Source organism: Hyla sarda, chromosome 8 (assembly GCF_029499605.1).
Source record: "Hyla sarda isolate aHylSar1 chromosome 8, aHylSar1.hap1, whole genome shotgun sequence".
NCBI classification, from domain to species: domain Eukaryota; kingdom Metazoa; phylum Chordata; class Amphibia; order Anura; family Hylidae; genus Hyla; species Hyla sarda.
In genome coordinates this window covers 170,034,643-170,048,978 of record NC_079196.1, presented here as the reverse complement: position 1 = coordinate 170,048,978, position 14,336 = coordinate 170,034,643, and the positions used below count along the sequence as shown (strand labels likewise).

The window sequence follows — 14,336 nt, the reverse complement described above, 5'->3', positions numbered from 1 at the left end:
AAAAAATGACCCTCATACAGCCCTGTATACGAAAAATGAGAGAGTTAGAGGGGTCAGAATAGAACGATTTGAAACATACTAATCTTGTTTAAAAAAAAAAAAATGTTTTAAAGTCGTACAAAAATAGAAAAGCGTGTTAACATGGGGATCATTTTAATCGTATTGACCGACAGAATAAAGAGAACATGTCAGTTTTACCGTAAATTGTACAGTGTGAAAACAAAACCTTCCAAAAGTTGCAAAATTGCTGTTTTCTTTTCCATTTTCCCACAAAAAAATGTTGTTACAATAACAAGTGAAAAAGCAAACATGAAATTGTGTTCTTAATGCCAAAATCTGTTGTGTCCCTAAGGAGTTAGCCCCTTAAGGACACAGGTTTTTTCATTTTTGCACTTTCGTTTTATCCTCCTCCCCTTCTAAAAATCACTTTCAATTTTGCACCTACAGACCCATATGAGGGCTTGTTTTTTGTGCCACCAATTGTACTTTGTAAGGACATCAATCATTTCACCACAAAATCTACGGTGAAACAAAAAAAAATAATCTGTGTGGATCCCAATTTCTTTGGGATTTTGGGATCTTCCGTTTCTATGCAGTGCACTATTCGGTAAAAATGACACCTTATCTCTATTCTGCAGGTCCATACGGTTAAAATGATACACAACTAAGGCTGCATTCACACTTCTTTTTTTACGTTTTACGCCCGGTGTGCCCCTCCCTCTCCTGTACCCCAGCCGGACCAGCGCTGAAATCCATTTACTTTAAAGGGATATTCCAGGAAAAAACTTTTGTTTAGATCAACTGGCTCCAGGAAGTTACAGATTTGTAAAAATCTTCTATTAAAAAATCTTAACCCTTCCAATAATTATCAGCTGCTGAAGTTGAGTTGTTCTTATCTGTCTGGAAACAATGCTGACATCTCTGCTTGTCTCAGGAACTGCACAGAGCAGATTAGGTTTGCTATGGGAATTTACTTCTACTCTGGACAGCTCCCGAGACACGTGTCATCAGAGAGCACTTAGACAGAAAAGAACAACTCAACTTCAGCAGCTCATAAGTACTGAAAGGATTAATATTTTTTTAAAGGGTTATTCCCGGCAAAAACATCTTCTCCCCTATCGAAAGGATAGGGGATAAGATGTCTGATCGTGGGGGGCCTGCCGTTGGGACCCCCCACAATCTCCCTGCCAAGCTACCGAGACGGGGACGTGATGTCACGCCACGCCCCCTCCATTCATATCTATGGGAGGGGCGTTGCGGCCGCTACGCCCCCTCCCATAGAAGCCTGGCGGTTTCTGAAACTGCAGATGCAGCTACGCATAGAATGCGGGCTGCTGCAGGGAGATCGCAGGGGGTCCCAGCAGCGCCCCCTCCCCCCCCCCCCCCGCGATAAGACATCTTATCCCCTATCCTTTCGATGCTTTTGCCCGGAATACCCCTGCTAACCCCCTTAAAGGGGTACTCCGGTGAAAACCTTTTTTCTTTTAAATCAACTGGTGGCAGAAAGTTAAACATATTTGTAAATGACTTCTATTAAAAAAATCTTAATTCTTCCTGTACTTATTAGCTGCTGAATACTACAGAGGAAATTCTTTTCTTTTTCGAATGCTCTCTGATGACATCACAAGCACAGTTCTCTCTGCTGACGTTATTATAATAATAATAACACTTTATTTATTGTTGTCCTTAGTGGGATTTGAACCCAAGTCCCCAGCACTGCAAGGAAGCAGTGCTAACCACTGAGCCACCATGCTGCCCTTAGCATACATCTGCTATGCATGGTTGCTAAAATGGACAGATATGTCAGCAGAGAGCATTGTGCTCGTGATGTCATCAGTGTTCCAAAAAGAAAGGAATTTCCTCTGTAGTATTAAGCAGCTAATAAGTACTGGAAGGATTAAGATTTTTTAATAGAAGTAATTTACAAATATGTTTAACTTTCTGCCACCAGTTGATTTAAAAGAAAAAAGGTTTTCACCGGAGTACCCCTTTTAAGGACCAGGCCAATTTTCACTGTAGGACCAGAGTGTTTTTTGCACATCTGACCACTTTCACTTTAAGCATTAATAACTCTGGGATGCTTTTACCTTTCATTCTGATTCTGAGATTTTCTTTTCTTGACATCTTCTACTTTATGTTAGAGGTAAAATGTTGTCGATACTTGATGTGACCCCATTTTGGAAACTACACCCCTCACAGAATTTAATAAGGGGTGCAGTGAGCATTTACCCCACTGGTGTTTGACAGATTTTTTGAACAGTGAGCTGAGCAAATGAGAAATTACATTTTTCATTTTCACGGACCACTGTTCCAAACATCTGTCAGACACCTGTGGGGTGGAAAAATGCTCGCTGTACCCCTCAATATATTAAATGAGGAGTGTAGTTTCAAAAAATGGTGTCACATGTGGGGGGGGGGTCCATTGTTCTGGCACTATGGGGTCTTTGTAAACACACGTGGCCTTCAATTCCGGACAAATTTTCTCTTCAAAAGCCCAATGGCGCTCCTTCTCTTCTGAGCATTGTAGTTCGCCCGCAGAGCACTTTACATCCACAAATAGGGTATGGTCTTACTCAGAAGTAATGGGGTTACAAATTTTGGAGGGCTTTTTTCCTATTTTTCCTTTTTTAAATGAAAAATTTTGGGTAACACCAGCATTTTAGTGAAAAAATAATAATTTTTTTTCATTTTCCCATCCAACTTTATTGAAAATTCGTCAAACACCTGTGGGGTGTTAAGGCTCACTATACCCCTTGATACATTCCGTGAGGGGTGTATTTTCCAAAATGGGGTCACATGTGGGTATGTATTTATGTCAGAACCGCTGTAAAATCAGCCACCTCTGTGCAAATCACCAATTTAGGCATAAAATGTACATAGTGCGCTCTCACTCCTGAGCCTTATTGTGCGTTCGCAGAGCATTTTACATCCACATATGGGGTATTGCTTTACAATTATTATTATTTTTTTCCTTTTACTTACCTTTAATTTTTTTTTTTTTTTACACTAACAGGCTGGGGTAGACCCCAACTTTTCCTTTTCACAAGGGGTGAAAGCAGAAAAAGCCCCCCCACCCCCCAAAATTTTTAGTGCAATTTCTCCTGAGTATGTTAATACCCCATATGTGGCCCTAAACTGTTTCCTTGAAATACGACATTGCTCTGAAGTGAGAGAGCGCCATGTGCATTTGAGGACTAAATTAGGGATTGCATAGGGGTGGACATAGGGGTATTCTATGCCAGTGATACCCAAACAGGGTGCCTCCAGCTGTTGCTAAACTTCTAGCATGCCTGGACAGTCAGTGGCTGTCCGGAAATGCTGGGAGTTGTTGTTTTGCAACAGCTGGAGGCTTCGTTTTGGAAACACTGCCGTACAATACGTTTTTCATTTTTATTGGGGGACAGTGTAAGGGGGTGTATATGTAGCCTTTTACCCTTTATTATGTGGTAGTGTAGTGTGTTTAGGGCACATTCACACAGGCGGAGGTTTGCAGTGAGTTTCCCACTAGGAGTTTGCGCTGCAGTGAAAAATTTGCCGCAGCTCATACTTGAAGCAGGAAACTTACTGTAAACCTGCCCGGGTGAATATACCCTGTACATTCACAGGGGGGCGGGGGGGGCGCAAGCCTCCAGCTGTTTCAAAACTACAACTCCCAGCATGTACTGACAGACTGGGGGGGGGGGTGTAAGGGGCAAGGCTTGGGAAGATGGGAAGAAAAGGTAGTTTCAGAGTAATTGGGAGAGCTAAGGAGGTTGCCTATCCAGAAACCTGTCCCAGGGCTCCCATACAGATAGAGAGGTAAAGTGTTGTTGAGAGAGGCAGTAAGATACTCAAGAGAACTTATTTCCATGATTCTCGCCATCAGATCAGTCTCTGACGGGGGAAGAGTCAGTTTCCAGCATTTCTCAATGAGGGTTTTAGCTGCTAAGACCATGTGCATGAACAATTTAAATGGCCGTTTGGGTAAAATTGGTGGAGTTTGGGTAAAAGTGGAGAGGTGCAATAAATAGACCCGGGATCCATGGGGACCCAAGCACCCAGGATTTCCAGTTTATGGAACAATGATAGGACAGGACCAGAATATGTAAAAGACCGTGCCCAGCCCCACCCCACAACGCCAGCATTGTGGAGGAATATTCGGGTTCAGTTTGTTAAGCAGCGCAGGGGTGTGATGCCAGGCCATTAACATTTTAAATTGGGTTTCCTTATATGCTGTACAAATGGAAGCCTTAGAGGCCAGTTGCCAAATTATCCACCATTGGGGTAGTGTGATAGGGGCGTTAAGATTCTCCTCCCAACAACTCATGTAACGATGTGACGGGGCAGGCCCGTCAGGGGCGGTAGTAATAATAGAGTAGATGTTAGAGAGGAGCCCTTTCATCTGCGGCCCTGATTGGCATAACCGCTCAAAGGCTGTAGGCAGGGAGACCACATAAGTGCCAAGCACAGACGACATAAAGTGTCTGAGTTGAAGATAATGAAGCCGTTCAGAGGAGGGAAGACCATATCGGAAAACAAAGTCCTCAAATGACAACAGTGCTCGGGATAGGGGTGCAACTAAGTCGGCCCAACAGAAGAGCCCCCTACCTCCCCACTCCCTTACCATGCTGGAGGTGAGGCTCTGAGGAAAGGCAGGATGATAAAGGAAAGACTGCAAGGGAGAGACACAGGAGAAAAGCTGGAATTTCCTGGAGCAATACCCCCAAACATACTTGGAGAAGGAGATCAGTCTAACAAAGGACCAGGTGGGACTATAGGAGGGGTAGTGCTCCAGTATTCGGGTGAATCAGCAAACCACAGTTTCTCGAGCTCCATCCAACGGCTATAGGCATGATAAGAGGACCAAGAAGCTAGGAGGCGCAAATGGGCAGCCCAATAGTATTAAGCGACATCCGGGACGACAAACCCCCCCATATGCCTACTCTATAACATAACCGACATTGGGAGGCAATGCCTCTTACAATCCCAGATAAAACGGAAAATGGCTGATTGGAACACTCGCTGAGCAGACAATGGGACTCGCACTGGCAGAGTTTCAAAAAAGTTTGGAAGTATGGTCATTTTAACCACCGCTACCGCCCGATAAAGGAGATGTATTGGGACCGCCACTTATCCATGAGAGAGCAATGGTGTTGGAAGAGAGGAAAGTAATTAGCAGAGTAAAGAGTAGAGTAACTGGAAGTGAGGCGTACACCAAGGTAGGTAATGGCGGCAGGCGACCAGCCAAAAGAGTAGGCAGCAAGCAATTGAGCGGAAAGAGGAGACGGGAGATTCAAAGGCAATACCTCAGTTTTAGAAAGATTAACTTTATAGCCAGAAACGATACCATAAGAACAGAGAACCCTGTAAAGGTTAGGTAGGGAAGTCAGAGGTCAAGAGAGGGTGAGAAGGACATTGTCTGCGAAGAGGCAAATTTTTGAAGTCTCGATCATGGAGGGCTATACCAGAGATGTCTGCATTCCCACAAATCATGGCAGCTAAGGGTTCAATACATAAGGCAAAAAGCAGTGGAGATAGCGGACACCCCTGCCTAGTTCCATTGAAGCGAGGAAAGGGAGAAGAAGAAGCGTGAGGGAGTTTAAGAGAAGCCGTAGGGGAGGAGTAGAGACCCTGCAGTGCAATGAAAAAATTGCCCGTAATCCCAAACTTCCGAAGGGTGGCAAAATGGAAGGGTCAGCCCAGCCTATCAAAGGCCTTTTCGGCGTCCAGACTAAGGACCACAGCCTGCTCAGACCGCCGGTTAATCAGATCAATCCGATTAACGACCCTCCTCGTGTTATCCCCCCTGGCGGCAAGGAATAAAGCCAACCTGATCTTTATGAATGAGGGAGGGAAGGAGACAACCGAGGCGGGCCGCCAGAATTTTGGAAAACAGCTTCAAGTCGGTATTGAGCAGGGCTATGGGCCTGTAACTGGCACAGTCATGGGGCTCCTTTTCCGGCTTGGGAATAAGGGTAAGCAAGGAGTGCAAAAAAGACTGCGAGATCCCCTCACCCCCCATGAAAAAATTGGAGAGAGGAGAAGGTTTTGTAGTACAGGTAGGAAAAGCCATCTGGACCTGGGGAGCGACCGGAAGGCAGGGACTTAAGGACCTCAGTGAGTTTCTCAAGCGTGATTGGAGCATTTAGGGCAGCTTGATCAGCCGCCGTGGGCGAAGGCAGGCGGAACTCTGAAAGAAAGGAGTCCAAAAGGGCAGCACGTTCCCCTGGGTCAGAGGGTAGTTGGCAAGGAAGAGAGGAAAGCTTAGAGTAATAGTCTCGAAAAAGGCGAGCGATAGCATCAGGATGATAATGAAGAGTGCCAGAGGGGTCCTTCAGAGCTGAGGGCATCTGAGACGCGGCATTCTCTCAAACGTCTAGCCAGCATGGAGTGGGCCTTATTACCCTTCTCGTAAAACCTTTGTTAAGCATAGAGAGGCTGCCACTCCACCTTGCGAAGCGCAATCTCGCCCAATTGGGCACGGGTCGCGACCAGACGCCTCAGGGTCGAGAGAGAGGGAGCAGAGAGCAGAGCCACCTCAAGGGTACGGATTCGTAGTGGCAACTCCCGGGTTCGGGCCAAGGCATCACGCTTCAAACGAGAGCCATGGGCAATACAATGCCCTCTAATTACCGATTTATGTGCCTCCCAGAGGATGGCCTGGGATGAGACCGATCCCAGGCCGATAGCAACCGGGACCCACCAGGTGTGACGTGCGCTCAGCTCCTGAACGCATTTCATGTAGCAGGAGTCAACAAAGGATGTAAATATATGTCTATTGTCGTTAAGTGGTTAATGGGGTTGTGTTTTTTTTTTTTTGGGGGGGGGGGGGGAAGACACCATTTTCTACCGCACCGGGTGACACCGACCCTAGCAACGCCACTGACATAGGGATTTGTGTGTAAAACAGCAGTCACTTTCTCTGTGTCACTCTGAGACTCCAGATTTTAACTTTGAGACACTGTTTGATGCATACAACCACCCAAGTCTTTATACCAGCTCTGAAGCTGAAGGCCCCTTAGTCCCCCTGTTTGATGGTTTAGACACTGAAGACAGGCGTCCTCTTAATCCATAGGCTGCAAGATAGCAGCGGTCGTGTAATTTATCCATAAGACTACTTTGTACAATTTATGGCTCTTTTGGAAATTTTCTGAAGTTGACTAATCCTTTATATACATTTATCAATACAAAGAATTGTATTTTGTAAATGTGTAGGAAGAATTCACTAAAGGCAATAAGGCAACTACACATCTGAATGATGTTGTACCATATAGTTGTATTTGATGGGTCTGTTCTTGGCAACATCTGCCGAGCGTGTACATCCGATGCACCATCAGGTACTATAAAACTTTATAGACAGCTGATGCTGGCTGCTATCAGTAACTGGCACATACTGTTAAAGACTAACATATGTGGTCACGCCATTTAACCCCTTTAATGCCACTATTAATTGTGATCAGGGAATTGAAAAGGCAAAATGACAGCTGCCACATGTATCTAGTGTATTCAGCTAATATGTCAGCCAGAGACCTTTTGAAGGCCTCTGTGCCTCCCATCTGAATTCTGCTATTACAGCCTGTCTCAGCCAGGCTGTACTTGCAGGGCGCTCATCTAACTTATCAGTATAAGCAATCTAATGGTTGCTTATAAAAGTCCCCTATGGGGACTTAACAAGTGTAAGAAAAAAAGGTTTTAAGAAATAGGAAAAAAAAAAACATTCCTGATGAGAATTCAAATCACCCCACACCCATGTTCTTCATCGTGTATGGTGACTGTAAACAAAAAAAAGAAAAAAATGTACAAAAAGGATAAAGTCCCATCTAAAGCAAAATGGTAAACCTAAAATTGGCTGTGTCAATCATGGGTTAAGATATATATTTTGTGTTTGTAGAGCTCCATCAACATTAAATCTGAAACTGGATCACAGCTGCGTATTGGGCCGAATGTAAAGTACTCTGAGGATTTTGAGACAGATGATGGTGAAGATAATGATGAAAAGGATGTGAAGTCTGGACGGCATTGTGAAAGGGGAGAGGTAATTTATCACAGATTGTGTATTATTGATTTTCTTTACCATTCTAACATTACATTTTATTTTCTATAATAATGTGTCATAAAAAATGAATAGTTCCTTATAAGGCTTAGAGTACCAGATTAACTCCAGCCTGTATTTGCCATACGAGTGGGAATGACTACTTAAAGGAGTACTCCGATGCTATGTTTTTTTTAATGGTAAACTAACCCTAAAGCAAAGTTATATAACATTGTAAATTACTTACCTTATCCATATTGCTCTTTTCCTGGTCTTCTCCCGCATTTCTCCTTCTAACGGAAGCTTTCATCTGCACCGGCGCCATCTTAGCCCGGTGACTCATCGCTCTCATGAGTCACTGCGGGCTGTGCCGGCCTCCCAGCCCGGAGCCGGCTACTCCGCCAAAGTTAATTTATTCTGCGCATGCGCAGTACTACGCAAATAGCGTAGGGCTAACGCTAGGCTCCAATCGCTGCCTACGTTAGCCCTACGCTATTTGCGACCAGACAGACGGATCGTATCATCTTCATCCAGCACTGAAACGGTTAACCTGAGGGTTCTGACCTATCCACTGCCGGGCACAGGTGAGTTCTGCCGTACATTAACTCTTTCAGTGACTGGTCCATGCTTACAGGAGATTTTAGCAAGTTTAGAACGCCAGGTATTTGGGGAAAAATAATTTTTAATTTTTTTTCTCACAATTCTGTTAAAAAGTCGATTTATTTCTAAAATAAAAATCTATCTCCGCATATATTCACATCCATATGGTAATATTCCCAAAAATGTATCGGCTTTATTAGGGGCGTGGCACGAACGTCACCACCGTACATGATCTCAGGTATTTGGCGCAGATGGAAACATTTTTGTAGTAGTGCACAAGGGTTATGTCAATGTTTCACAACCAGGGTGTCTCCAGCTGTTGCTAAATTACAATTCCCAGCATGCCCGGACAGCCTTCGGCTGTCCGGGCATGCTGGGAGTTGTAGTTTTGCAACAGCTGGAGGCACCCTATTTGGGAAACACTGCGCTAGTGGGCACATGGAAGGAGGGAAGGAACTTTATTATAATTTATTATAATTTCCTGGGGGGGGGGGGGGGGAGAGGAGGGGGAGAGAGCAGCAGCTAACAGGAAGCTGGTGCAGGGAGTCATGGGAAATTTAGTCTTTATGACATGGCTGCTTACTGCTACAGGTGGCAATTACAAGAGAATGGCTGGGCCAAATTTGACAAATGAGGTATCGTTGGAAAGGTCTTTGAAAGAGCTATCAGATGAGGTAAACTTTTTTTTTTTTTTTTTTTTTTTTTAAGTACCAGCGCTCCGGAGTACTCCTTTAAACTGCCACAGGAAAGTCTGAAATGTATGTGGTATGGATAAAATGTGGCACTAGGACCAGAAGTTCTCCCCTGTAATGCCCACTAGATGGGTACATACTATTTACAAAAATTGCATACATGATGATTATTCTTATCATTATTATTACTGTTATAATAATAATTACATTTTTTGTTATGTCATTGTCTAATTTAAGATCTTTGTAGACTTTTACAGATTTAGGTGGAAATGGCAAAGAAGGAAAAAAGAAGAGGCTGTTATTGGATGCTTGTGATGTCAAGGTACATAACATTGTGTATTTTTCCTAAGGTGTACCTGTCAATTAAATATGTTTCACGGGTCCTAGGAAAAGTTATCTATCACATATCCAAAGTGTTTTTTCAAATTACTTGGACACTTTAAGGAGGACCTGTGATATCTGGAAAGACTTGTGCGGTCATGATCCCTGTGAAGCTACTTCATTTGGTAGCTTTATTTATGTATTTTCTAGTCCCTCACATTACCGATCTTTAGTATCAGCCTCAATATGTTATTAGACACATACCGTATTTTTCGCCGTATAAGACGCACTTTTTCTTCCCCAAAACGGGGGGGGAAAAGTTGGTGCGTCTTATACGGCGAATACACACCTATCGCTGTGGTCCCTGCGGCCATCAACGGCCGGGACCCGCGGCTAATACAGGACATCACCGATCGCGTTGATGCCCTGTATTAACCCTTCAGACGTGGCAATCAAAGCTGACCACCGCGTCTGAAGCTAAAGTGACACTAACCCGGCTGCTCAGTCGGGCTGTTCGGGACCGCCACGGTGAAATCGCGGCGTCCCGAACAGCTTACAGGACACCGGGAGAGAACTTACCTGCCTACTCGGTGTCTGCTCCGTGCCGGGATCCCCTGCATGGCCGCACTCTCCTTTGACGTCATCACGTCATCGCTCGCGCCATCCCGTCATCCAATAGGAGCGGCGTGTGTAGCGACGTGATGACGGCGACTGAGAGCATGGATCCCAGGTAAGAAGACGTCCGGAGCGTCGGGGACACCACGGGGACGCGGCCACAGCGATGGAGCGACATCCTGGGCAGCGGTGACGAGCGGTGACAGTCCGGAGCGGCGGGGACAGGTGAGTACTACCTCCTATACCAGTGGTCTTCAACCTGCGGACCTCCAGATGTTGCAAAACTACAACTCCCAGCATGCCCGGACAGCCAACGGCTGTCCGGGCATGCTGGGAGTTGTAGTTTTGCAACATCTGGAGGTCCGCAGGTTGAAGATCACTGTTGGGTTCAAAATATTTTTTTTCTAGATTTTGCACCTTTAAAATTGGGTGCGTCTTATATGCCGGTGCGTCCTATAGGGCGAAAAATATGGTAGATAGCCAAGGAATGGTCACCACTGCTATGTTCTAATGGAGGAAAGCAGTGATGACCACCCCCTTGCTATTTAGGCCCATAGTAGCATATTGGGGCTGAAAATAATGGCAACAATGGCTAGTAATCGGGAGTGCCTAGAAAAACAAAAGTACCTGAATCTATTTAGCGGTGACCCCACATAGATCGTGAAAAATCGTAAAAAAAATCATAACTCTTTCAATTTTGCACCTAAAAATCCATATGATTGCTTATTTTTTGCGCCACCAATTCTACTTTGTAATGACGTCAGTCATTTTGCCCAAAAATCTACGGTGAAACGGAAAAAAAAATCATTGTGAGACAAAATTGAAAAAAAACCCCGCAGTTTTGTAACTTTTGGGGTCTTCCGTTTCTACGTAGTAAATTTTTCGGTAAAATGACACCTTATCTTTATTCTGTAGGTTCATACGATTAAAATGATACCCTACTTATATAGGTTTGATTTTGTCGTACTTCTGGATAAAATCATAACTGAAAATCATAACATAAATGAAAATTAATACGTTTAAAATTGTCATCTTCTGACCCCCTATAACTTTTTTATTTTTCCGCGTACGGAGCGGTATGAGGGCTCATTTTTAACGGTATGAGGGCTCAGTTTTTAACGGTACCATTTTTGCATTGATAGGACTTATTGATCGCTTTTTATTCATTTTTTTCATGATATAAAAAGTGACCAAAAATGCTCTATTTTGGACTTTGGAATTTGTTTGCGCGTACGCCATTGACTGTGCGGTTTAACGATATCTTTTTATAATTTGGACATTTCTGCACCCGGCGATACCATATATGTTTATTTTTATTTACACTGTTTTATTTTATTTTTTTTATGGGAAAAGGGGAATGATTCAAACTTTTAATAGGGGAGGGGTTAAATGATCTTTATTCACTTTTTTTTCCACTTTTTTTTTGCAGTGTTATAGGTCCCATAGGGACCTATAACACTGCACACACTGATCTTTTACATTGATCACTGGTTTCTCATAGGAAACCAGTGATCGATGATTCTGCCGCTTGACTGCTCATGCCTGGATTTCTGGCACTGAGCAGTCATTCGGCGATCGAACAGCGAGGAGGCAGGTAGGGACCCTCCGGCTGTCCTGTAAGCTGTTCGGGATGCCACTATTTCGCCACGGCTATCCCGAACAGCCCACTGAGCTAACCGGCACTTTTTACTTTCATTTTTAGCCGCGTGGCTCAGCTTTGAGCGCGGCTAAAGGGTTAATAGCGCGCGGCACAGCAAGCAGTGCCGTGCACTATTGGCGGCAGGTCCCGGCTTCACTATGATGCCAGGCCCGCCGTGATATGATGCCGGGTCACCGTGGGACCCCGCGTTATATCACGGGAGTGGGACCAAGGACGTACTCATGCGTCCTTGGTCCTTAAGAGGTTAAGTGTGTAATAAAAACCTCCACAATATAGAGAGTAAAGCCTTGAGGTTTTTGTAATGACACAAAGCCAAAGAACAGCCAACTTGTGGAAGCACTGAGTTAAAGGGGTTATCCACCATAAGGTGATTTTAGTACGTACCTGGCAGACAGTAATGGACATGCTTAGGAAGGATCTGCGCTTGTCTTGGGGTTAAATGGCTGTGTTGTACATCACCATAATACTGTGGCTAGCTTTTTGTGAACAGGTATTTCCTGTTTGAGTTTCCTTCTTTGCCTACAAATCCCATAATTCCATTTTCCTCCCTCCCACACATCAGCCACCCCAGCCATTGAAACATAATTGAGCTGCATCCATTTAAAAGACACGTGTTTTCCAATCAGGGTGCCTACAGCTGTTGCAGATTGATCTCTCTCCCACCATGTGATCACTCTACCCATTGAAGCAGACAGGCTCCCTGTCATCAGCTGACTAGTAAGTCAGGTCTCGGCCGCATTGCAACCTGGGAAAAATCTGATACAACAGTCATTTTTGTATGCTGTTGAAAAAAAAAATTTGGGGTTAAAATCACAGAAGAATTGCAAGAAAACAATCACACATGGGTATAGACACTATATTATGAACTACACTAACTTTACAGCCCCTGAAGCATAGTCAAATAAAAAAAAAAGACCCTTTAAGGAAAAATAATCTCCAGCAAACAAGTTTGAGGAGTATTCGTTGGTATCTGTTAAAAGTATTCAGGAAAGGTAACATGGTTAGTCCACAACATGTATTAATTTGTAAGTGTCAGTAATAAGTAGGTCAGAATCATAAACTTAGAGGTGGACACTGTGGCTCAGCTCTGTGCATTGATCTGTCAGTGATATGATCCATTCATTCTGGCTGTGCTTTCTCTACTTGTCACAGCAGCACAATTCACTTCCTCTGACAAGCAGAGAAGATCCTTCATCTGCACTGCCAGTGCCTGTTAGCTGCTGTTTTCACATGGTGTCTCAGCTGTAAGAGTATGTGCATACAGGCATTAAACCTTGCCCTGGTGCTGCGCTTTGAATAAGATTTTGGGCATCAGTCGCATTAAATTTTGATTTCCACAGTTCTTCACATGTTTTTCTGCTATTCGCCTTCTTTATGATATACTACATTGTTTAAAAAAAAATAACGAAATACAATTAACTAAACCTTTACTAGCAGATTATTTCTACTTTGTAAATCATATCTGGAGCAGTTAGTGTTGGTAAGTTGAGAGGAGCTCCTTGGCAGAATCAGTAGCTGGAGCATAAAGAGGATGCTATCCTCACTTCTAAGGATCTCCTTGACATTGACAGTATCAGATCCCCAGAGAACGGTTGGATGGAGGTTGCTTCAAGCAAATTCATAAGGGGTTTTTTTGTTGTTAAAGGGGTACTCCGCCCCTAGACATCTTATCCCCTATCCAAAGGAGAGGTGATAAGATGTCTGATCGCGGGGGTCCAGCCCCTGGGAACCCCCACAATCTCTCCTGCAGCACCTCGTGTCATCTGGTGCACGGAGCGAGCTTCGTTCTGTGCCTGATGACTGACGATGTAGGGGCCTGAGGATCGTCACGCCCCACCCCCTTAATGCAAGTCTATGGGAGGGGGCGTGGCAGCCACCACGCCCCCTCCCATAGACTTGCATTAAAGGGGACGTGGCATCACGAGGGGGCGGGGCCCTGACATCACAATCCTCTGGCCCCTGCATCGCCAGTCATCAGGCACAGAACGAAGCTCGCTGAAAGGAGGTGCTGCAGGAGAGAATGCGGGGGTTCTGGGCGGCGGGACCCCCGCGATCAGACATCTTATTCCCTATCCTTTGGATAGGGGATAAGATGTCTAGGGGCAGAGTACCCCTTTAAGCCCAGAGTGCAATGCCACAAGGTGAGCGTGCTAGTACTTTATACTAACCATATTTTAACCAAAGATAAAAGTGGTGCATGTAGCAAAAATGCTGTATTTTTCTTTTCTACAGCTCTGCATAGTGTTTGTAAAGGGCTCCTTCTATTTGCTGGCTCTATACTAGGAGTAGTATGTACATCTGGATTGACAACTTAATGTAACTGCTGAAAGATTACTATAAAATACATATTTATAGTGTAATTCAAGGCCCAGATTCACATAATGTATGCCCCAGAGACATGCTGAGGGATACCCTACTGCTGGAAGCCCCCGAAACC

The 14,336-nt window shown here is 44.5% G+C and overlaps 1 protein-coding gene across 4 annotated transcripts in view; it reads left to right on the top strand.

The window, feature by feature from the left end:
- Window positions 1-14,336, top strand: part of KATNIP (katanin interacting protein) — a 235,219-nt gene that overhangs the window by 22,991 nt on the left and 197,892 nt on the right. For all 4 annotated transcript variants that reach the window (XR_008847228.1, XM_056536142.1, XM_056536141.1 and 1 more), the window contains 2 exons: window positions 7,871-8,014; window positions 9,551-9,625. Coding sequence is in view for 3 of the 4 variants with exons in the window: in XM_056536142.1 (XP_056392117.1) it covers window positions 7,871-8,014; window positions 9,551-9,625 (219 nt within the window). In the remaining variant the exon portion in view is untranslated. The remainder of the gene's footprint in view (window positions 1-7,870; window positions 8,015-9,550; window positions 9,626-14,336) is intronic.